Genomic DNA, 25,241 nt, shown 5'->3' on the forward strand with positions numbered 1-25,241 from the left:
CCGCACATATTGAGAATGTTCCCAAATTCTACGGCATTGAGAGAGTTTCACTCAAATCCTCTAAACAAATTCTCTGCATTACTAGTTTGATTACACAACTCAACTACATTGTTCATGGCGGTTCTCAATTTTGTTTTTCCTCTTCATTCGTGCATGAAGTAGTAAGAAAGCCAACGAAAATGGTAGTAGGGTTTTAGGGCTTTGAATAAACAAACATCTTTTAGTATACAGCGATAACGATAACAACTACGTAGGTTTTGTAGTGGTAGTAGTGCTAAGTTTCTATTTCCAGTGATTAAGTTTGAAAAAAAAGGGAAAGAAACGAACGGAAAATGCTGATGTTAGCGATGTTTTGTATATGAATAGATATATCTTGAGATTTGGGTGGTTAATGTTTGATTCTACATATGTTTTTTTTGTGTGTGATTGTGGTGCTGAAGTGATGTACTAACCGAGAGCATTTGGGTTGAGTTGTTTAAGGTAGTACTGAAGGAAAAAAAGGGGGAAAAAAGAAGAAGGAATGAGGCTGGTGGAGTCTGATGTTAATGCAGTGGGAGTTTATAGGGATGAGAGATTGAGAGGGCATGGAGTTGAATTGGATTATGATCGTTGCTTTATGCGTGATACTGGGGTAATGGGACTGTATTCACGTAGGGAGAGGAGTTTGAGTCCTCTGAGAGAGGAAAGGCCTCGTCGAGTTAGTTGGCAGAGGAGGGAGGCGATGGATGGGGATCAAGATTTTAGTGATAGATGTGATATGAGGGAACCTCAGTTGAGGAGGGAGGTGATGGATAGAGATCAACATTTTAGTGATAGAGGTGATATGAGGGAACCCCAGTTGAGGAGGGAGGTGATGGATAGAGATCAACAGTTTAGTAATACGAGGGAACCCCAGTTGAGGAGGAGTGGGTTAATGAGGAGAGATGAAGAATTAACTGATAGAGGTGACATTAGGGAACCGCAGTTGAGTAGGAGTGGGTTAATGATGAGAGATGAAGAATTTAGTGACAGAGGTGATATAAGGGAATCCCCGTTGAGGAGGAGTGGGTTAATGGTGAGAGATGAAGAGTTTAATGATAGAGGTGATATGAGGGAACCCCAGTTGAGGAGGAGTGGGTTAATGGTGAGAGATGAAGAATTTAGTGACAGAGGTGATATAAGGGAACCCCCATTGAAGAGGAGTGGGTTAATGGTGAAAGATGAAGAGTTCAATGATAGAGGAGATATAAGGGAACCCCAGTTGAGGAGGAGTGGGTTAGTGGTGAGAGATGAAGAATTTAATGATAGAGGTGATATAAGGGAACCCCAGTTGAGGAGGAGTGGGTTAATGGTGAGAGATGAAGAGTTTAATGATAGAGGTGATATAGAGGGAACCCCAGTTGAAGGAGGAGTGGGTTAATGGTGAGAGATGAAGAGTTTAGGTATAGAGGTGATGTAGTGCAGCCTCAGTTGAAATCGCCGCCTGTTTATCACCAAGTGCATGAAAAGCCTCAACATCATTATCAGGCTTCTTTGAGTAGGGATGAGGAAGAGAGTAGAAGATATGAGTTATTTGATTACGAGGACAGATATGAAGCTGCACGCCGCACTGGTGTGGATTATGATTATGAATATGACTGTGCTAGAAGTGTTCAGGGCCATAATGTGAATATAGAGAGAGGTGGTGTGCATCATTATGAGTTGGACAGACATAAACAGTTGGGTTTGGAAGATGGGTTAAGCCGAGGAGCTCATAGTTTGCCCTTTGATTCTCAATCTGCCACAAAGTATGTGGAGACTGCAAGGGGTCCTTTATCAGCCCATGTGCAACCCCAAGAGATTAGGCTTAGGGATGAGATTGCTCGTTACCCTGATCCTTTCCTTCTAGATAAATTGTCGGCAATTGAAATGCTTGAAAGAGAGGAAAGAACTAGATTTCATCCCAAAGATGTTTCACGCTACACGGAGCCAGCGTTGCAGTCTAAGGATCTTGCTCTCCCCTCTCAGTATAAGGAATGTTTGGCCACATCCTCTGGAACCTCTAGGATGAATTATGCCCCTATGATTCAAGATGATATGCATTTGCTTGGGGATATTCATTCAAGATTTTCCACAAAGCTTAGACAACCGTTATATCTCAATGAATATGAGGAAAATCACAGTTATAATACCCTGGAAGATTATGCAGCTGGCCATAAGGGACTGACAAGCTACCAGTCTGATAAAGTTAGTTCTCCTAGGGGTGACAATATGGATCATGTATATCCTAAAGGGAGACCAAGAGATACTAGTGATTATGGTCATTCATATGTAAGGACTACTTTGCCTGAACAGGCAGTACTTGACAATAGGCATGCTCGGGCACAAATTCTTTTGGAACCCCTTAGAGAGAATATTAGTGACAATGAGTTCCCTCGAAGAGATGTCATCAACAGTACATCATGGGATCACCATTCTTTGAACAAACAACCAGTTTCAATGAGCTTTTTTGATGGCAGATCATTAGCGAAATCAACCCAAGGTCAGTTTTATTTGGATTCTAATGATACTAATGTTGATACACAAAATGTAAGAGAATCAGACATAGAAAATTTGGATGTTCCCTGTCATGAAGAGATTCATATAAGGCGACTGGATTACCATAGCAGCAAGGACGAACATTCTAATTTCTATGCTGAGAGGGGGAGGAGATCACCCCGTCTTGTACATGAAATGGAAATGCTTGGAGATAGGGTTCGTCCAAAGAAGATTGAATCGGGTGTAATTGAATGCAATGGTCATCCAATAAGGTCAGAGAAGAGGAAGTACATTTTAGATGAAGAAATGATGGGGCACAGTTCTGGACGGATTGTGTTCAGTGATAGGAAGAATAACATTAACAGAACTCAAGATATAGATTACAGGAACGAGGTGTGGGATGATCAAGATGCTAGCTGCTTACTGTCTCCAGAGAACTTTGAGGATGATAAATGGCTTGGAAAGCCAGAAAGGTTATACAGCAGAGACCTTAACGGTAGAGTTGCTGCCACTAATGGCTTATTGTCATATCGTGGTTCAATAAATCAGGGAAAAGGATACCTTATTAGACCATATAATCCTGGTAAAAAGCAAAAGGTGTATGAGAATCCCAGTTCACTTAGACAGTATGTTTCAATTCAATGTAACAAGAAACATCATCTTACAAAAAATGTTTGGATAAGAGACAAAGATGATAAACAAACAGAAGCGTCTGACCATGTGGTGAAAGAATTAAAGGATCAGGCAGCTTGTGCAAAACCTGAGTTGCCTGAAGACTCAATTGAATTTACGCAATTGGTACATAATTTCTCCCTATCTTATACCAAAAAGTTGAATGAGAGTGTTGCAACTCAGAAAAGATACAAGGAGCAAGGCAGGGCTGGTGGCTTATTCTGCATTGTTTGTGCCAATAGGTCCGTCTCCTTATTTGTGTTTGAATGTTAACCATATAGCATGTTAGTTACATATTATCCGCTGCCACATGCTTCAAAATATCACATTTTCTGAATTTCTGTTGGACTTCCTATTCTTTGACTAGCTTATAGTTGCTTCTCTGACATAGTAATGCATGCCGTTTCAAGTACGGTTGTGGTTAGTGCCTGCAAATGAGCACATATTTTGGTAACCCACCCATATTTTAGTGGGTTGGTGCTATTTCTTGTCTATTCATCACTAAAAGAAAATTATTAGTTGTAAAGCTCTAATTGTTCATAGTAATACTCACATATATCAATATTTGTTTCTCGAAATAGAGAACTTAATTTTCATTAATTATTGGGCATGGTTGTTGGCATCACTGTTGGATCACATGTTTATTTCTTTTTGTTTGATCACAATATGATGCATATTTGCTTATATAATTCACTTGCTTTGTACTAGATCAAAGCTACAAATTATGTTTGTTTTGAATACTATTGTTTTCTTTTGCAGTGTGCAACTGTGCATAGATTGCAGGAACTGATAGTATTATTGATGAGACTAAAATTTCAAATGAAATAGTATCTGATATTACTATTGTAAGTGTTCTTCAAAGAAAAGAAAATCCACGAAACTAAGATCGGCTGCTTGACAATATTTTGAAAAATACTAAGTACGTTTTACTCCTAAAATTATTTCATCTAATATTGAAAAGTTATAGGATTTTCTTTAATGAATTTATGATACAATAAAACTAAGTATTTTCAACATTTCTCATCTGAAAAAAATTAAAGTATTTTCCGGATGTTGTTTTCTAAAGCAAAGTACTATTTACTCATGAAAATATGGGTAACTATGGGTCAACAAGTCTTTTACCAACCCACTTTTACCCATATGAAACATGGGCGGGTTGAATTATTACCTATTATATGTTGACCAATTTTCAACTCACCTAAATTCGACCTAACCCGCCCATTTGCCACCACTAGTTGTAGTTGAACCATTGTTTGGCATATACTCTCTCATCAAGAACACAGCTACATATGGTCATTTGGGTTGTTCAAGCATAATGTGCCATAAGTTTATTTTGATTCTCCTAAATGTTTTTGATATCTTTTTGTAACTTATTCGGATTACTGTTAAATGCAAACACTAATAACATTGATACTTATGCCATGGATCCAGAACATAAAATATTCATGTTGTGCTTGTCAATTATTGAGTTCTTGTTATGAAGAATTTATAGGATATTGTTTGAGCAGATGAATTGTGGAAATGTCCTAGCAGAACTTATAACATTGTTACATATTTTCTGTAAGTCAGATGAGGATGATTAAATTGTAGTTGCAACCCATTTCTATGCATTGGTCAATTTAGTATCAAATTTGTTTTGATAAGGAACTCAATATCGAATTCCTGAAAGCCTGCCTTTCCTCTCTCGATTTTCGTTGAACTGAACAGGGTTACATAAAGGCTCATTAAGGATTTGGTTCTTAGTGATCAAGAACCTGTACTTAGAAAAAATTGAGTAGAGCTCGAAATGGTTGGCTGGAAATGAGTTAATTCTCCTGGAAACCTGATTAGAATGTAGAGAACATCTATTTGTAGGGTACTCTGGTCAGATAAAAGTACAAGGTTATGGAGATACTGTGCCGCCAAGGTACAATAAAGGAAAAGAATAATACAAACATCATAGGAAATAGCGATAGAGTAAACAAAGTGTAGGAGATAGTTGTAGGCCTTTGAGGAGATGGTTATTTAAAGCTGAACTTGTGTTGGTTAGAACATGCCCCGGAGTCCTTAATATGACTCCCATCTCAGTTTGACTTGGTAATGTTGGTACACCTAGTCAAGCTAAGGATGCTTGATAACCTGTTGTCCTCTTGACTTCTGAATGTTTCCTTCTTGTGCTGGAGTAGGTTGGTGATTTCACTTTCTGTTCTTCTTCACATGGACAGTTTTGCATGGCCCAACTAATTATCTAAATTTATATCTCGTCGTACATTTGGCCATGTACTAGTTTTATCATTACAACTGCTAACTAATTTTACTTTTTCAGTCAATTGAAAGAGTTCAAAGATACTCGATCCTTGGCAGTACATTGTTATATGTCGCAAAAGGTGTGGTTGAAAGCAAAACACTTGGGTCTTCACAAGGCAATATGTGTCCTAATGGGGTGGAACAGTGATGCACCCCCTGATGGCAAACTATGGTTACCGGTGGCTGTTCCTGCCCCTAATGCTTTAGCCCAGAAAGAAGATCTTATTCTCTGGCCACCAGTGGTTGTTATACATAACTGCTCTGGATTGGTAACTGGCCTAGATGGGCAAAAAGTTACGACTACTGAAGCTGTTGAGAACTTTCTAAGAGGTGCGTGTGTTGTACAACTTTTTTGTTTATCTAGTTTTGAGTTCTGTCCTTGGGTGGGGTATGTTATCATGAGGAGAAGGATGACTGCCCTGCTTCCATCCAACTGTCAGTAGCATTTCATAAATATATCCTGCAGATAAAAAAGTTTCTTTCATTTGTTTACTTAGTGTGCTTACCTCTTTGTCTTGTTGTAATTGATGACAATATTCCTTTTTCCTCTGTAATCTTCAATGGCAGGTAAAGGTTTTAGTGGTGGTAGAATGAAGGTTTGTATGGGGAAGCCTGGTAATGGCAGTGTATTACTGGTGAAGTTCTTGGGCACTATTCCTGGCATTCAGGATGCAGAAAAGCTTCATAACTACTTCATGGAAGAAGAGCGTGGAAGGAAAGACTTTAGAGTAATAACTTCAACCAAGGGAAAAGGCATCGACAACAGAAATGTGAAGGGGGGTAAAGCTGAGGAAATTTCGCTCTATGGATACATGGGAATAGCTGAAGACTTGGATAAAGTTGATATTGACACCAAGAGGAGAAGTTTAATCAAGAGCAAAAAGGAGATTCGTGATTTTGTAGATGCTCCTGTCAAATCTGAGGTGAAGATTAAGGATTAAAGTTTTCATCGCAACTGGAGAGAACCCACGTCATCTTTTCAGAACACAGAAATTGAATCACAGAAAGGGAAAAAAAAGAAAAGGAAAGCAATGTAGATAGTAAGATGAAGGAAAGCTGCAAAGAAAACTGAAGGATTGTGATTGGGTAGAACTCAGTTCATATCAACAGCTTTGTACCAAACTTTAAAAACCTATAAGCTAGCTTATGGTACCTCTCTTTTTTGCTTCATTATTGGCTGTTCTTTTGCTACATTAGTGCTGTAGATTGCCTTTTGTAAAACTTTGGTGCAAATCAAGCACATAACATTTATGGGGTAAAGGCAAAGCTTCTTATTGCTTATGCTTTCTCTATTTTCTGTGCTTGTGTTGATTTAACATCTATAAACAATCTTGAAAAAAATATCTTCTATATTCACCTTAGTATGACAGCAAAGTAGAGAGTAAGGGTGTGTTTTGGTATTGTAGAAAGTCTTCTTTAATTCTCTGTTTGGTTAAAATTTTTGGAGAACATTTTCCGTAGGGGCATCCCCACACGTATTGTCTCCTTCCCACCCTCCAACACACGTACCCCACCCCCATACCCTCCAACCCACACCCATATAGTGTTTTCTTTGATTATACATAAATGCTTTTGAGATAATATTTCTCGTAGAAATCATTTTTCCTTCATACCAAACACACCTTAATTCATAATCGAGGCTGATTTCATCAATATCCAAAACAAGAGAGTTGATTCAAGTCGTTTTCAAATAAATTTAGAAATTAAGCTTAAAAACAAAATGATTGAAACCAGGCACAAAAGGAAAAAAGGAATGCAATATCAGTAAGTTGAATGAAAGTTGTTTTTATTTCATTTCAATAACATCAACTGATACAAATTTGGAAAAATGAAACTTTACAATTCTGAAATGCTAGAGTACATACATTATTTCCCTTAAATTATCCTAAAGAAAGTGATGAAGAAAAAAGAACAATAAAACATGCTGGGTATTTTCTTGTCTTTTATCTCTTTTGGAAGTTAAGGACTCTGATGGCATAAACAAAGACAAAGAAAAAGAGAAGCACCCAAGCAAGATGAGCAGCAGCAACTGCTCCAAGAAAGTCATAATCATAACCCAAGTATTGTTTGAGGTAATCCTTCAGTTGAATATAGGTAGGAGTACCATCATGACTAGGAATATGAACAAGTTCTGTTTTGTCTCCCAATTGAGATGTAATGAGACCATATATTGTCCATGCAACTGGTGAACCCCAGTAGTACCACCTCCACCATATTGGGATTTGCTGCAATATACATGTAAAAGCCCGTTCGAGTTAGCTGATAAGCATCAAGTGCTGAAAATCACTTTTAGAATAAGCAGTTACGTATTTAGATAGAAGTGTTGAAACTGATAAGCACTTTTTCAATGCCATTTGAGATATTCATGTGGTTTATAAACATTTTTAGTGTTTACCAAATGCGCAGATAAGTCAGAAAGTGCTTATAAGCTTAATCAATCACGCTCATAGTATAATGATGTCATAAACATTATATTTAGTTTGTGAAAAGAAGAATAATTGTGGATATCAAGATTTCCCTTACCATCCTAGGAATGAGGAAACCAGAGAAGAGGTTCCAGAAGCTGAGGAAGAAAGACATGACAATTGCTGCTATCTGGTAATTTGGAGTGAGGGCGACAAGCATCATTCCATAGAGTGTGAAGTAGACGAAGCACATAAACACATAGTAGTAGAACCAGAAGAACTTGTCAGCTTGCCACTCGAATCCAATCATTGAGTAAAGGATTAGGCTGTAAAGGAATGTTTGGATCCCGACATAGATTGTTTCCACAGTCACCTGTCAAGGAACAAATAGTAATAAGCTTGATTTGTTGACAAAATCGATGATTTTACAATGCATTTGAACTTTATGTTCAGTTCATATACCTGAGCAAAAGCATATGGCAAGGCTGAAAACATTCCTGCTGCTCTTTCACGATAGAACACTGTTCTCTCGATAGCTACAACAGATTGTACAGCAGAAGTGTTTGTTCCTCCAAGAAATAGAACAGCAGCATACATTGCTCCCATAAGATTTGAAAGGTCCTGCTGTTTTTCACTGATAGAAAGAATAGTACGTTTAAGAGTTCATTCACCTTCAGTGCTAAAAATTGGATCTCAGTATTCAAGTTTTAGGAGAATGACTCACAGTTTTCCTCCTTTGTCCCAGAAAATGACGCCAAATATAATTCCAATGACCGTTGTCATGAAAAATCTGATGACATTGTACTGTGGATTCCTCCAGTAAGACCAATGTTGTTTCCAGAAGCATGCCTTGAATTGAGTCAGTAGAGGCTGAGAGTACTTAGTAGGGAAGTACAGGTCTTTTGACCCTGGTGCTGGAGTACTTAGCTCCTTATTTAGTTCTTCATTTCTCCTGCGAATTCGGGGAGTTAACGAGAGACTTAGCATATCAAACATAATTGTAGGGAATAGAACACCAAACAATGGTAATTGATCAGTTAGATTGTTTCTCATACCTATATAGATCAGAGTTGGTATAGTATTCTGCAAAGTTTACACCGAACTGAGTCTCAACGGATGCAGCACTGACCTCAAGCATCCAAGTAGCAGGATTATATCCATCTTTGATCTTGTTAACCCCGGGAACAGACTGAAACAATTGGTATATAAAAAATCATTTGGATGATTCTAGAGGACTTATAATAGAATAACTATTGTACAAAATGTATAGTCATCTTACTTCAAAATACTCTGTCAAGTGTTGAGAATTGCGACCGAGGGGTCCAGCATAAATGACTTGTCCTCCTCTCTTCATCAAGAATAACTGCATGGATAGTGGCATTGTATAGTCGTGATAAATCCAAGTTCAAGTGAATGATTGTATGAACTAGTTGTAGATGTTGGACAAGATTCAAGATATTAGTACCTCATCGAATGATTCAAATATGTCTATACTTGGTTGATGAATTGTGCAAACTACAGTTCTCCCGGTATCCACAGTGTTCCTTACAGCTCTCATGACGATTGCAGCAGCTCGAGCATCCAGACCGGACGTTGGCTCATCCATGAAGATGATGGAAGGATTAGCAACCAACTCCACGGCTATAGTAAGCCGCTTTCTTTGTTCAGTCGATAATCCATCAACTCCTGGAAGGCCAACTAGAGAGTTTCTCAATAATGTAAGTTCAACCAACTCCATCACTTCTTCCACGAACATCTGAACAAAACAAGAGAACGGCAAATGCTTGTTCAGTGGATGAAAAGAAAATCTTGCAGGCAAAATAAAAGGAGAATATTATACCATTCGAGTTTCGTTGTTGACATCTGAAGGAAGACGCAACCACGCTGAGTATAGAAGAGATTCATAAATAGTGACATGTGGAGAATGAATGTCATTTTGTTCACAGTAGCCACTAACTCGAGCGAAGGTCTCCTGAAACTTTGGATAGCCAGAAACACAGATATTCCCTTCAATGTATCCACCGGTTTTTCTTCCAGCTAAAACATCCATCAAAGTAGTCTTTCCAGCACCACTCACACCCATTAATGCTGTTAGTACACCTGGTCTAAAAGCACCACTCACTTCTCGTAGAAGCTGGAGTCGCGTTTCTTCAATTCCTTGACTTCTCATTTCCTGATTCAGAGATCATTCATCGACCAGTAAGGAATTTTGATTATATACAGGCAACATTGGATGCAGGATTTATTGAGGATGTGCCAAACAAAACCATACTTGCAATATCTGACTCAGATATTCTTTTCACAATTACAGTAAACCACTAGAAATAGAGAAAAGAACTTACAGCAGGCATATCAACATAGTAATTCACATGCTCAAATGAAAGGGACAAAGGCTGGAAGGGCAGCACCATGCCCTTTTTGTTGGTTGCACTGACTGCACAGTTTGAATTTATATCTTCTGAAGTATTCTTTCCTGATATATTAGAACAGATAAGTAAGTAGCACATCAATGACATTTGTTGATATACAATTCAAAATCTTGAAAACAAAGAGATGTTCTTAATCTTGAACCTTCGTGCGGCGTTACTTTCATCTTCTTTTCCTTGTTTTGACTGTCTTCTTCATTCACCATAATAGATTTAGTATCTCCAAGAGCTGCAATCAAGTTTTAAAAGATGGTCAAAACTAAAGCTTGTGTCCAGAAAACGAAGAAATTCAATAGCAAGTATCATCTCTTACGTTTTAGGTATGTGAGTGCTGCAACGAAGCAGAGGTTGAAAAACAATGAGAACGCGAACAGTGCAATAACACAAATCCAGTACCAAATGTCCTCTGTGAACATCCCTCTGTCTTTAAGAAGCTCTATTCCAACTGTTTTCCCTTGAAAGCTTGGATCCTCATTGGGCTAGAAGAGAGTAGAGTAAAATACTATTAGAATATCAAAAGACAGAAATAAAAATGAATATCTAAGATGTAAGTAAATACAAGCTCATTTACCTTGTTCCATCTTTTATCAAGAAACTCAACAAGGACTATTGCGTTCTGTCCGTATGACATGGGGGAAAGGTAATATGCCCATTTCATCCAAGGTTGGAGGTCATCTGTTGGAATAACAAGTTACATATATCAGAATCAAAGTATGATGGAATTTCAATCTAGAAATGATTAACTAGTCTCAATTCATTAGCTTTATATATCTAGTTTCAGTTGCTAACCTTTGGCAATGATAAATCCACCAAGGACAAAAACTGATAACAATGTGAAGGTACCAAGAGTGTTGGCCACAACTTGTGTTCTTCCAAGGGCTGCAATGAAACGAAAGAGTCCCAACGCCATCTGGTGAATTCCCACATAGGCCAAATACTGCCGGAAAAACCTATTTAAGGTGATGAACTTGTTAGCAAATTTTGTAAGCTCGCGATTGTCAGCTAGGATCTGTTGCTGTATCAACAACATACCTAGTGTAATCCCACAAGTGGGGTTTGGTGAGGGTAGTGTGTATGCAGATCTTACCCCTACCTTGAGAGGTAGAGAGGCTGTTTACAATAGACCCTCAGCTCAAGTAAAAGCATTACAAAGCAGTTCAAAAATCAAAACCAATTGGAGTGAAGAATCCAAGACAAAATGCTAAAGACCACATGACAAAGCATACTAAAAAAGGAACAGTCACTATCACAAAATAATACTATTAGCTGAAGCTGTATCATAGCTTGGAATATAGTGGACATACCTATCAGCTGCAGGTGCAAATCCAACAGTGTAGTATGTGAGGAGGATCCATATTCCTGACTCCATCAGTGAGATGGGGATCCTAAGGAGCCAAATTGGAAGAGCAAAAGCCCATGCTGGATAGAACAAAGCATCTCGTTGTTTAAAGAAGACTGGTAGTCTGAAAATAGTCATTGCAAGCTCAGCCATGCCATTGAACATCACATTGAGAAGGCTGAAAAACAGTGCACCATAAAATTTTCCTCCATCTTCTGCTTCACCGTGCTTCATTTTCGTTCTAAAGAATACAGTGAATGTAAAGATAGCCATGATGGTGATCTGAACAGTCTTGAAAATGTAGACGAAGGAGTTGCGCTTCATCAACAACCACTCCCTTGATAAGCATGCCTTGAAGAGCTCTTTGTTAGAAATACCATACTTTTCTTTCACCAATGCTGCAGGGTGGGTTCTACTTCTGTCATAAGGAACTTGAACTTCACCGAAAAGCTTTAGACCGATATGGAAGGATTTGAAGTTCTCAACGAAATCAAGTACTGACACAAATTGATACGGAACGTTCTTCTTGGACCAGTATTGCTCTTGATCTTTCTTGGAAGTAACCTCTTGAAGAAAATCCGCAACTCCTTTCCTTTCAGGACATTTGAATCCAACACTCTCGAAGAACTCAAGAACGTTTTCACGTGGACCTTGGTAGACAACTTGCCCTTCTGAAAGCAAGATAATCTCATCAAATAGATCAAAGGTTTCTGGGGCTGGCTGAAGTAGGGAGATAATCATGGTCACATTCATGATATGAACCATCTGTCTCATATATTTGACTATTTGAAATGTTGTTGAACTGTCAAGGCCAGTCGATATTTCATCCATCAAGAAAACTTTTGCAGGTCCGACCAACATTTCTCCTGCATTCATATCCATTAACAACCTTAAAGTATTTGTTGTCACATTTGATTTTGGTAATGATCTTTCTTAAGAATAGAATAACCAAAACCAACTTTAGAACTTGGCTAGTTTAACTCATCATATACCTGTCGTTACACGCTTCTTTTGTCCACCAGAAATACCCCTTCTCATTTCATCACCCACCATTGTATCAGAACAAATATCCAGTCCAAGTATCTGGTGCAAAGAGCTAGTTAGCCACCTTAACATATGTGGAAAATAAATGGAACTTCATATTTTAGGAGGGAAAGTGAACCTTAAGAATAGAGTCAGTGACCAAATTGGTCTTTTGCCCAGCCACTGATATGGCTTTCATGAATGCATCTACCTCAGGGTCTGGTTTAATTCCTGAATCTTTTTCTCGTCTCGAGAGCTCAGCTAGCAGTTCATATCTGGCACCAACTCCAAAGCAACGCCCCGAGAAATCCAAGGTCTCTCTGACTGTCATCTCACCATGATGAAGATCATGCTGGCAGATATAAGCACAAGTTCTCTGAGGAATAAACTCTTTGAGTTCATGACCACAGTGGGTGACCTTCCCCTTTACCTACATCAATTTGAAAGGAACAAAGTTCAAGAATGTCAAGTTTTAACAAGATTATCAGTTTTTTCATTAAAAGAACACCAAGAATGATCTGTCTGAAAGAAAATGACACACCCTAAGATCTTGCTCCAGCTTTCCTGCAAGTGCCTTCAACAATGTAGTTTTTCCGGAGGCTGGAGGTCCAAGAAGTAGTGTCATCCTAATAATAAGAGTCCAAAATTTTTACAGAAAACAGTGATAACAACTGGTCAGAAACTCAACTATGTCAAAAGATATTATAAAAGGAGGCCTAAATATTGGGACAAAGACTTCATACTTAGATGGTTTTACAATTCCAGAAATGTCATCCAGTATTTTGACAGATTTCTTCTTAGATGGCGAAAGCCTAAGAAGCCCAAGAAGTCCCTATTTAACATAAGAAAACAAAGAGTGATCCTCAAACTTAAGTATCAATACTTGAATAAATATCTTCTGATCAATGTCTTAGATATACAAAAGATTCAGATAATGCAAATTTAACTACCTCTAATGAGTTGATGGTTGAATTCCACAGTGTTGGAAGAGCTCTGCTGCCAACATACGCATCTCCTTCAATTGACAAGTGCTCAAACCTGATTTCGATTTTTGGAATATCGATTCCAACCCTGTTTGACAAAGTTTATTATCTCATACTTTTTACCCCAAAAAATAAGAACTTGGATTTTTTTAAAATCTGAAAAGCAGTTTGTATATTTTTATCACCTTTCAATACGATCTTTAAGCCTGAGAAGGAACCTTTCATTATCTTCATCAATACCATTGAGTATACTTTCCATAAGTTGCTTCTTTTCGTGCATTCCCATATGAGCTACATCAACTTGCTCATGAACAACTCTCCCATTGTCCAAGACTTGCTTCAAGATTCCCTTCCTCATTCTGTCATAAGTAGGAAGCCTCTCGATTGCAGCCCATTTCAGCTCATCTTCATCATCTTGCCTCCCACTTTTCACGAAAACATCCCCTCCTGGTGCACCAAATGCCTCGCGAAGGCTTGCTGAAGCCCAAGATCCCCTCCTGCTAGCTGACGAAAAACTTGCCTTTTTGCTCATAGACCTCACCAGCTCATTTTCCCTCATTGATGAAGCCATCCTTATCCTCTACAGAGCTTTTTCACCCTGTCCAGGACCAAGTTTTCTTGAATATTTCCCGCAATGCTGTTCTACTCAACAATGGAAAAACAAAAATGTGTTATTTAAGTTATGCTCAATAGCAATGGCGAAGCAAGAAATTTCGCTAAGAGTGTTCAAGATTAAATATATCTATCTATCAAAAGTAATTTTTGAACTATATACACAATATTATTTTCTATATAAAAAATATAATTTTCCGACAAAGGGTGTATGTGGATATGCTACTCAATGGAACAACACTAAATAATCAGGAACTTACATAAGTATATACAATGAATGAGATAGAATCAGTATGAATGAAAATAATGTAACTTTATAATCTAAGGCTTTTTATTTTTTGGGTTTTTGTATTTCCCTTATCTTATATTTTTGACTTTCAACTGTAGAGCAGAAAGGGAAAATCTTGGGTTGATTGGAGTAACTTAGTTGGGAAGTATATATAGTGGAGGTTTCTATGTTTGCAGATGATAATAAAGCCAAGAATTAGTTTATTTTAGTGTTTACAGGTAATCAGACTTTTTTTGTATGCCATATTTTGTCAGAATTTGGAGTCTCCAACAGATTCAAGTTTTTGTCTTTTCTTGATTGTAAATGAGAGTTCAAATTTACAAGTTTTTTTATTGTTACAGACAGCTTTGAAGTCTCAAGATTTTCAATTGGTAAACTTATATACATGCATTTGTGTGTATGCTTTCTGCTTTAGTTACCTGTTAAATTTGAACTTGGAAAATATATCTACTTCTGATCTTTTTTTTCTTGGCATAGTACATAAAGAAACACTCAAACCTTGCCTTAGCTGGCGACTAAGTACTCCAGTTTTGAAAGTGTACATCTAGACACCTCAACTTGGTTCAAGTGACAACTAAACCCTCCAACTCATACCCACAGTATCTCGTGGACTGCAACACTGACGTGACACAAATTTTGGAGGTGTCTAGATGATTATTTTGTAAGTTAAGAGTGTTCAACTGCACAGTGAACACGAGTTGATGTGTCTAGATGTGCATACCCAAAGTTGAAATGTGTACTTGCCAGTTAGAGTGTCTTGTTTATATATTATGACTCTTTTTTTCTACTTGTAATCATGATTGATGATTTTCTCAAAGAGAAATCTTGAAAAGTTGTAAGAGTTTTTAAAGCTAAACCACATAAACCATACTTATCATATCTATCATGCTGGTAATCAAAACAAATTATGCCTCAATTAAAAATCCAAACTAATAACTATTGAGCTTTGTTATATGAATCATCCATATCCATTCTGGCTCTTTTATTCAAACTTAGGACTCGTTATTATATTTTTTGCAAGCGTCACGTGAAGGAGTTATACAATCACATCAGAGTGGTTCACGAAAATAATGCCTGTAGAGAAACTTCCACTAAAAAAGAAAATAAAAAAAATGAAGAATTTGACACACAAAAAGAATAATTTCTGTGCAACTATGAAATGAGCTCAGTGAGCAAAAAACTGAAATTTATTAAGTAGCTGAAATTCTCGAAAAAATTCTCTTTGCCTAGCTTATGCACATTTTATGCGTATGCAAAACTTTACATTCAGACTCAAATTTCACTTATCTCCTTTGGAAATTCAAGAACTTGATTGCATAAGCAAAAACAAAGCAGAAGAAAACTGCCCATACAACATGCATTGCAGCAACAACTCCCAGGAAGTCATACTCAAAACCATAGCTTTCCTTCAGATACAACTTTAATGATACCTCACCACCTCCTGGTATCTCAATGAGATTGCTTTTGTCGCCTACTTGAGACGTTACAAGGCCATATATTGTCCATGCCACTGGAGAGCCCCAATAATACCACCTCCACCATATAGGAATTTGCTGCATATGAAATTACGGTTTCATCAGAAAGATGCACAATACTAAGATCTTTCTTCTTATTATTTTGATCATGCAGTGCTTGGTTTACTTACCGTTCTTGAAATAATGAAACCAGAGAATAAGTTCCAAAAGCTGAGGAAGAAAGACATTACGATTGCAGCAATGTGGTAGTTTGGGGTGAGTGCAACAAGCATCATTCCATACATCGTGAAGTAGACGAAGCACATGAAAACAAAAAAGTAGAACAAAAAGAACTTTCCAGCCGTAAACTGGAATCCAATCATTGCGAACAGAATAAGGCTGTAAATAAATGTTTGAATCGCAATATAAATAGTCTCTATGACCACCTGCATATGGCACAAGTATGAATCACTTATCAATGACCAATTGATTTTCCAGAAATTTTATAGCATATGTTTAATTGAAGTTACTCTAACCTGAGCAAATGCATAAGGGAGTGCTGAAAACATTCCTGCTGCTTTCTCTCGATAAAAGACTGTCCTTTCTATGGCAACAACAGACTGCACGGCTGAAGTATTAGTTCCACCTAGGAACATAACAGCCGCATATATAGCTCCAATTATATTTAACAGGTCCTGTTGTTTGGACCTGTTATCATAATTAATCTATGAGGAAAAAAGTGATGACAAAAGTAGAAAGATTGTTATTACGCAATGTTAATTTTGGGACTCATGGAAGAAGATTTACTCACAATTGGTTCCCCTTATCCCAAAAGATGATTCCGAATATTACTCCTATCATTGTTGTCATAGCAAACCGAATGGCATTATACTGTGGATGCCTCCAATAGGACAAGTGTTGTTTCCAAAAGCAAGCCTTGCACTGTTCAAAAAACGGTTGGGAGAATTTCGTGGGGAAGTGAAGATCTTGGGATCCTGGTGTGGGAACGCTTAGTTCTTTGATCAGTTCTTGATTCCTCCTGCAAAAACCGGTAAGGACGGTCCAAGGTTTAGTAATATCAAACCAGAAGAAAAATAAAAATACAACTATTCAATCTTCTAAATTACCTATACAGCTCAGAGTTGGCATAAATGTCGGCAAAATCTACTTGTAGTTGAGCTTCAACAGCCGTAGCCGAGACATCCAGCATCCAGGTAGCAGGATTGATTCCCTCTTTGATTTCAGGAACCCCTGGAACAGACTGAGAAAAAAACAACTCTTTAGTTGCTGATTTGTTCTAATGGAGAGACTCCCACCCTCATAATATGATAAAGATATGATCCTAACTTGAAAATACTCGATCAGCAGGTGAGAATGATGACCAAGAGGCCCTGCATATATGACTTGTCCTCCTCTTTTCATCAGTAACAGCTGCAAGGAAATCATTAGACATGATTATGAGAACAGTTGCATCACATGAAATGGGTACCCACAAGTTATGAAATACAACATTGCTTGCACTAACTACCTCATCAAATGCTTCAAAGATATCTATGCTTGGCTGGTGGATAGTGCAGACAACAGTTCTCCCAGTATCCACAGTGTTTCTTACAGTTCGCATCACAATTGCTGCAGCTCTAGCATCAAGTCCTGATGTCGGTTCATCCATGAAAATAATAGATGGATTTGCCACAAGCTCTACAGCTATGGTCAGCCTCTTTCTCTGTTCAGTTGAGAGGCCATCTACCCCTGGAAGGCCAACTAGGGAGTCTCTCAGAGAATTCAACTCGACTAAATCCATTACTTCTTCAACAAAATTCTAAACAGGACCAAAAATCAAAGTTAGTCCTTGACCTCCTCTTCTACGAGAACTGTCAGGGTTTTTAACAGAAAATAGAGTAGACTTTTACATGAAGATAACAATGTTGAATGAAAATGTTACTAGTTGACCAAAAAAAAAAGAAAAAAGAAGCACAAAGACTTCACTGATAATACAATGTCAGAGGATAAGACAAGTGAGCCCACCTTCCGTGTTTGTTTCTTTACATCTGGAGAGAGACGCAACCAAGCTGAGTATACCAATGACTCATAAACAGTAACATGTGGAGAATGGATGTCATTCTGTTCACAATAACCACTTATGCGAGCAAAAGTTGATTGATTCTTTGGATAACCAGAAATACTGATGCTTCCTTCAATGGAGCCTTCTGTTTTCCTTCCTGCTAAAACATCCATCAGCGTGGTCTTTCCAGCACCACTTACACCAACTAAGGCCGTTAGAACTCCAGGCCTGAAAGCACCACTAACATTTCGTAGCAATTGGAGACGAGTATCCTCAACTCCTTGGACTTTCATTTCCTGATAAAGTACCACTACTGTATAAGCCACAGAAGTTCATATTCCACTCCTCCCCTGCCTTTATAATACTAAGTCAAGAATTCAACAGGTTGTTTGGTAACTCAGGAAAGCTTTTTCTTTTAGAAACTTTGATCATAATCTCTATAAGATTGTTAGGAAACATTTCCCTCTAGTTAGCCAAATGATCATTAGAACATGGTACTAATCATGCAAATCAAATAGAAAGTTCTGAATAGCCCTAGCAGCCAATTCTTTGAAAACATGACATGTTATGCTGTAGGTCTAAAGAGTAGTTGACTAACAAACAACACATAACTTTAAGACATAGACAGAGAGAAAGACACAGAGAGAGAGAGAGAGAGAGAGAGAGAGAAATGCACACACACACAATATATATTCACAAAGTGTCCAGCTTCCCTAAGATTGTTAGGAATTCCTTGAGAAACATCTATTCTTGAATACCAGATAATTAATAAGAACTGAATCATAGCAAAGGTAACATTTAAATAACAAGAAATGTTACTTACAGCTGGCATATTGACGTAATAATTCATATGATTAAATGCAAGGGACAGGGGCTGGAAAGGAAGCACCATTCCTCTTTTCTTGGCTTCTTCACTACTTGAGCTGTTAGTGTCCCTTGCACCCCTAGATATACCTGTAATAATCATTCAGGTAGTCAGAATATGTACAAATGGTAAAAGAAAAAGAGGATTCAACATCTACCATATAGTGTCATTGATTGCAATTTATGAAGGATGGTCATATGCAGATGGCCATACCACCACCAGAATCGCGCATTTCAGAGATGATTTACAGACCTTTAAGAATTTTTCAATTGCAGATGCACAATCCAATTGGGGATAACGTCCTAAGTTTCTATCAAGGCCTCCCACTAGATTCTCACAGAGGTCAAATACTCATCAATTCACAAATTTAATGAAAAAAGGTGTTCTCTTTATTAGAGCTCAAGAAAGGGAAAAACTGGTATTTTAAATTTTTTGAGATACTATAAGAGACTCTTGTGAACTCACAAGAATCCATTAGCCATCTCCTGCTTCATTGTGACTATGCTTGGATAATGCCACAGGATATTGAATGTCTACTATCAGCTTGGTAACGACAGCAAATTGACAGAAGATTAGAACACGTTTGGAGGACCATTCCATTATGCATCATGTGGATCATCTGGCTAGAGAGGAATAAAAAGTGTTCCGTTGAGAAGCATCTTTCTTCTGTTAAGTACAAATGTATACAGGTTTATAGAACCTACATTATAGTGGTGCAGGAGCAGTTAGATAGAGTGTTCTCTTAGAATTTTTGGATTCTCTAAGGAAGTAATTTGGCAGGGAGCTTGGGCATCCTTGGTACTATTACATCATAACATTACCTTACTTTATAAAAATAATCATTCTGTACAAATAAAAGCTGTAGCCATGAGAAATGGATAGATGCAAGAGTCTTGACCTTCAGTCATCGGAGTTGAATTTGGTGAACTCCGCTCTGTTTGCTTCTTTTTCTTACTTCTGTCATCATCTGAAATAACTGACCTAGAATCTCCAAGTGCTGCATTTTTCTTACAAGAACTGATCAGAACCAAAAGACAATTCTAAAACTATAAATAGTACAGACTATCTGGGACTTACGGTTTAGGTATGTCAGCGCCAAGATAAAGCAAAAGTTGAACAAAAACGAGAATGCAAATAGGGCAACAACACAGAGCCAGAAAACATGGTCTTCTGTATACATGCTCCTTGCCTTTAGAAGAACCTTGCCGACTGTTGGCTCAGAAAATCTTGTGTCATTGTTGGGCTGCAAAGAGCAACGGATAGGATGTCTCAATATAATTAATGTTGATGGAAAATGTCAAAGCAATAAATGCCGTCATTTTTATGAACTAATGGTAGAGCTTACAGTACTCCATCTTTCGTCCAGAAACTCATTGATGGCAATTGCATTCTGTCCATATGTCATAGGAGAAATATAGTAGCCCCATTGCATCCATGGTTCCAGGTCATCTGCACCGGTACACAGAAATGCATTCAAAATACTGGACATGCCATGTGAAACTTTCATATTTGTAGATTATCCTGCCCCTATAGTCCAAGACTATAAAAGAACTCTCAAGAGTAAACCGACCTTTTGCAACGATGAAACCACCAAGCACAAAGACTATCAGTATTGTGAAAGTTGTAAAAGTGCTAGCAACTACTTGAGTCCTTCCAAGTGCAGCAATAAAACGGAAGAGAGACAGAGCCGATAGATGCAAAGCGAAAAATGCCAAGAATTGGCGAAAAAACCTGAAAATTTCGCAGGTGCAAGAATGTAATTTTGGATTCATATAGTTCCTAAACTAATTGTTATATGTGCACCATAAATTCACATTGACCAAATATCATGACTCATCAGCCTAACAATTGCACCACAAGAATTTTTGGTTGTTCGGAGTGAACAGAGAACATACCTACTTGCAGCAGGAGCAAACCCGATGGTGTAATAAGTAAGCACGATCCATATCAGTGATTCCACAAAAGAAAGGGGGATTCTTAAAAGCCAAATGGGAAGAGCGAAAGCCCAAGCTGGGTAAAACAAAGAATCTCTCTGTTTATAAAACACAGGAAGTCTGATAATGGTAAGTGCAAGCTCTGCTGTACCATTAAACATTATATTGATGAGGCTGAAAAACAAGGCACCATAAAATTTGCCTCCATCTGCAATCTGACCAGTTTTCATCTCTGTTCTAAAGAATACTGTAAAGGTAATTATTGACGTCACAGTGATCTGGAATGTCTTAAATATGTATAAGAAGGAGTTCCGCTTCATCAATAGCCATTCCCTCGATAAGCATGCCTTGAAGAGTTCCATGTTGGAGATACCATACTTCTCAGTAACCAGTGCAGCAGGATGGGTTTTTCTTTTGTCATAAGGAACTCCAAGTTCATCAAAAAGCTGTTGTCCAACATGAAAATTAGTAAAGCGTTCTACAAATTCAGCCACTGAAATATACTTGTAAGGTTCATTTCTTCTGAACCAATACTGTTCTTGGTCCTTTAGAGAAGTAACCTCTTGCAGGAAGTCAGCAACTCCTTTCCTTTCTGGGCATTTGAATCCAACACTCTCGAAAAACTCCAAGACATTCTCACGTGGACCTTGGTAGATAATTTTTCCCTCAGAAAGCAATATAATGTCATCGAAAAGATCATAGGTTTCTGGTGCAGGTTGAAGCAGAGAGATTATCATGGTTACATCCATAATATGGACCATCTGCCTCATGTATTTCACAATTTGAAAGGTGGTTGAGCTGTCGAGGCCAGTTGATATTTCATCCATGTAGAAAACTTTAGCAGGACCAACCAACATTTCTCCTGCATTCAGTGAAAAAACCAATTTCACATTAAATGTTGTCACGTGGCACATGCACCTAGAAGAAACTCAGCAAACCTAGATGCTGCGAGAGACAAGACGCAAGCAACAACACTTATGTGATGCTCTTCCCTTGATTGACATGACATTCCACATACCTGTTGTGAGCCGCTTTTTCTGTCCACCAGAGATACCCCTTCTCATATCATCACCGACCAATATATCAGCACATATATCCATCCCAAGTATCTATAATTCACTTCAATAATCAGTTCTAGGTAGTTTATACATGCAGAAATAATTACAAGTGCAACCAGGAGTCTAACCTTAAGAACATAGTCTGTGACCAGACTAGATTCTTGGCCTGCAACAGCAGTAGCTTTCAAATATGCATCCATCTCAGGATCAGGTTTGATTCCTACATCCTTTTCACGCCTTGACAATTCAGTAAGCAGCTCATTTCTTGTTCCAACTCCTAAACAACGTCCTGTAAAATCCAACGTCTCTCTAACTGTCATCTCTCCGTGATGAATATCATGCTGACTTATATAAGCACATGTCCTTTGAGGAATAAATTCTGACAGGTCATGACCACAATAACTGATTCTTCCATTCACCTTAAAGAATAGCACATTGCCAGCAAAACACCACTAATTAAAACTTTCAGGCCTTATATTGAAACTCAAAGTTCAAAAGTCACTCACTCTTAAGTCCTTGTCTGGAACCCCGGCAAGTGCTTTTAGCAATGTAGTTTTCCCAGCACCAGGAGGCCCCAGAAGTAGCGTCATCCTATAAAATACAAGAACCACAGAACATATAAGTGAGCTCCAATCTCTATAATGCCCGTCCCAACCATTCTAAAATAAGACTAAATAAAGTGATACATTTTTTATTTTTTAACCCAATGGTAAGCTAATTGAGATGTACCTAAAATCCTTTACTGTCCATAATTTAGATTCATAAGTTAACTCTAAATGAAACTGTAGTCTGATGAACATACCTCGAGGGTCTTACGATTCCATTCACATCGCGTAGTATGTTGACAACCCTTTTCTTTGAAGGGATAATCTTGATCTTTTGAAGAAACCCCTGTGAGATTTGGATATGGAAAAAAATAATCAAATCATCAGTACATGTACCATATTTTGTCAGCTTATTTAACAATTACAACGACCAAAAAAATTAAATGAAAACTTTAGCAAGTATACAAAACAACAAAGCCATTGTTATCAATATAATATTAATCCGACCAAAAAAATTAAATGAAAACTTTAGCAAGTATACAAAACAACAAAGCCATTGTTATCAATATAATATTAATCTAAATTATTGTAGATTAAATTTTGATTGAAATGAAATAGTACCTCTACAAAATTGATGGAAGCATTCCATAGAGTAGGCAGTGCTCTAGATCCAACATATGCATCTCCATCAATACAAAGATGCTCAAATCGAACTTCAACTTTCGGAATCTCAATTCCAACCCTGTTCCATGCAAAAGTTGATCAACACATAATTAACTAAGATCAAGGAAATTTGCTACATTTGTTTATTTTCACTCACCTATCGGTCCTGTCTCTGTATCTACGAAGGAACCTCTCATTATCTTCTTCAACTAATTTAAGAATACCTTCTAAGAGTTGTTTCCTATCTTGTAATCCAAGATGGACAAGATCAACTTCGTGATAATTCGTTTCTCCATCATCCAATGTTTGCTTCAAGATCCCTTTCCTCAGCCTATCATACGTAGGAAGCCTCTCAATAGCAGCCCATTTTAGCTCTAGTTCATCGTCATTCTCCCTTGTACTTCTCTCGAAAACATCACTTCCTGGTGCAGTACCATACATTTCCCTAACACCAGGTGAAGTCCAACTCGTACTCCTTGATCCAATACTCATCCTCGGGCCACCCCTACTCATGGACCGCCGGCTCAATGACTTGGCCCGCTCACCCAGGCCTAATGTTGCCTCCATTCCTTTTTTTTCTATCAAAGATCCTAGCTTTCGTACTTTAGTGAGTCCCGAAGATCCTTCCAATCACCTATGCTAACGGGATGTCTATCTAACCCAATCCTATCAAATTCACCCTCTTCAAGAACACAAAAACAAAAAAACACCCTTTAAATCCTCTGTTTCAATGAACTCTTTACCACTCATAACAAACTACAAAGAACAATTCTGTTAAATGGATATCTATCTAATCCTATCGATTTTACCCTCTTCAAGAACACAAAAACAAAAAAACACCCTTTAAACCCTTTGTTTCAATAAACTATCTGTCACCCATACCAGAGAACAATTCTGTTAACACGATATCTATCTAATCCAATCAATTTTACACTCTCCAAGAACTCAAAAACATAAAAGCAAACTCTCTGCCACCGATAAAAGTTAACATATACATTGCTCCAATTCTCTAACTTCTAACAAAACCCCAAGTTGAGTAACTCAAAATACAAACTCAATATGGAAAAATTCAACAATGGGTCCACAAAAAATCAAGAAAGATTCCAACTTTATCCTAAAAATTGCATATATAGTTCTAATAAAACAATAATTAGAGCAAACTTTTCACGTTTCTACTAAAAAAAAACAAGAACAAACTAATAGACCCTATCATGCAGGAGATAAAAATGGGCAAAACTCAAACGACGTAAACCCCATAATAAACAACAGACAGAAATAGGTACCAAAAAAAATAATTCTTCACAAACCCCAGAAACGTATCAGTGAATACTTGCAGAAAAAAATTCAAAACATTCATGGGGTTGATTTTATATAGTGATGAGATGAACACTATAGTAATATATTAGGCTTTATGATAATTAATTAATTAATGCATGAAAAAAATGAGTTTAGTAGAAAATATGGTAGAAATTTGAGTTAATTAATTAATGCTAGAGTTACGCAACTTTCAGTCTCTGAAGAAGTGTTCGATTAGGAGATAAATTATTCATGCTTAAAATTAGTATCAGGTTTATTGGTACTTATCCACTATATATTATAAGGGATAATGATTTCAGGTTATGGATATGTATCGAATTTATTATATTTAAAAGGTGATATAGTAAAATTATTATTTTATTTATTGATTTTTAAGAGATATATCAAGGCAATATATACTAAACAAGTCAAAATGGACGAAGGATGAAGGTAATTGTATTTTATATAAAATATAAAATGAAATAATTAATACACAAATAACAAAATTCTGCATATATAATTAAACCTTACATAATTCTTACTAGCGACGACATGAGACGACCATACTTTATAATGTTGGTGGATTGTAGATTATTAAGATAGTATTTTTGTAACTTTTTTATTTAATCTAAAGGTTAACAACCATTTAAGTTTTAGTTGAAACAAAGAATACAATGTACAAGTTAAATCTAATGATAAATATATTCTTATAAGAATCAGTCGCCATGGAAAGTCATTCCATTTTTGAATAAACTTTGTGTGAATTCGAATTAATTTGATCCAATACGATAGGTGAGTACTGAATATCGAACTAGAAATCATTATATTTTTAA

At 37.3% G+C, this 25,241-nt stretch overlaps 3 protein-coding genes across 6 annotated transcripts; 1 reads left to right on the forward strand and 2 right to left on the reverse strand.

The window, feature by feature from the left end:
- Positions 1-1,376: 1,376 nt before the first annotated feature.
- Positions 1,377-6,735, forward strand: LOC102585114 (uncharacterized). Its single transcript, XM_006361429.2, has 3 exons — positions 1,377-3,410; positions 5,474-5,784; positions 6,022-6,735. Exons 1-3 carry the CDS (start codon positions 1,399-1,401, stop codon positions 6,393-6,395), a joined length of 2,697 nt encoding a protein of 898 aa, XP_006361491.1. The 5' UTR covers positions 1,377-1,398; the 3' UTR covers positions 6,396-6,735.
- A 662-nt stretch (positions 6,736-7,397) lies between these two features.
- LOC102596610 (pleiotropic drug resistance protein 2-like) lies at positions 7,398-14,201 on the reverse strand. Of its 3 annotated transcripts, none has more exons than XM_006361382.1 (20): positions 13,816-14,201; positions 13,598-13,718; positions 13,391-13,479; positions 13,189-13,273; positions 12,787-13,077; positions 12,617-12,707; positions 11,590-12,490; positions 11,075-11,235; positions 10,857-10,960; positions 10,599-10,764; positions 10,479-10,514; positions 10,202-10,347; positions 9,700-10,032; positions 9,325-9,615; positions 9,139-9,222; positions 8,915-9,048; positions 8,584-8,811; positions 8,322-8,493; positions 7,978-8,232; positions 7,398-7,679 (listed from the first exon to the last, which is right to left on the reverse strand). In XM_006361382.1, the coding sequence occupies exons 1-20, from the start codon at positions 14,199-14,201 to the stop codon at positions 7,398-7,400; spliced, it is 4,356 nt and encodes a 1,451-aa protein (XP_006361444.1). The 3 variants fall into 3 exon arrangements, with proteins under 3 accessions (XP_006361444.1, XP_015170762.1, XP_015170763.1); XM_015315276.1 differs by having other exon boundaries at positions 10,202-10,349; positions 10,448-10,514; XM_015315277.1 differs by having other exon boundaries at positions 10,202-10,332; positions 10,431-10,514.
- A 1,546-nt stretch (positions 14,202-15,747) lies between these two features.
- LOC102585442 (pleiotropic drug resistance protein 2) lies at positions 15,748-23,679 on the reverse strand. Of its 2 annotated transcripts, none has more exons than XM_015315292.1 (20): positions 23,270-23,679; positions 23,071-23,191; positions 22,707-22,795; positions 22,411-22,495; positions 22,033-22,323; positions 21,865-21,955; positions 20,808-21,708; positions 20,483-20,643; positions 20,258-20,361; positions 19,990-20,155; positions 19,811-19,909; positions 18,871-19,001; positions 18,011-18,343; positions 17,514-17,804; positions 17,333-17,416; positions 17,113-17,246; positions 16,797-17,024; positions 16,522-16,693; positions 16,177-16,431; positions 15,748-16,084 (listed from the first exon to the last, which is right to left on the reverse strand). In XM_015315292.1, the coding sequence occupies exons 1-20, from the start codon at positions 23,677-23,679 to the stop codon at positions 15,815-15,817; spliced, it is 4,416 nt and encodes a 1,471-aa protein (XP_015170778.1). In that variant the 3' UTR covers positions 15,748-15,814. The 2 variants fall into 2 exon arrangements, with proteins under 2 accessions (XP_015170778.1, XP_006361492.2); XM_006361430.2 differs by having other exon boundaries at positions 19,868-19,909; positions 23,270-23,578.
- Positions 23,680-25,241: the final 1,562 nt, after the last annotated feature.

The sequence above is a fragment of the Solanum tuberosum genome, unplaced genomic scaffold (genome assembly GCF_000226075.1).
Source record: "Solanum tuberosum cultivar DM 1-3 516 R44 unplaced genomic scaffold, SolTub_3.0 scf00354, whole genome shotgun sequence".
Classification (NCBI taxonomy): domain Eukaryota; kingdom Viridiplantae; phylum Streptophyta; class Magnoliopsida; order Solanales; family Solanaceae; genus Solanum; species Solanum tuberosum.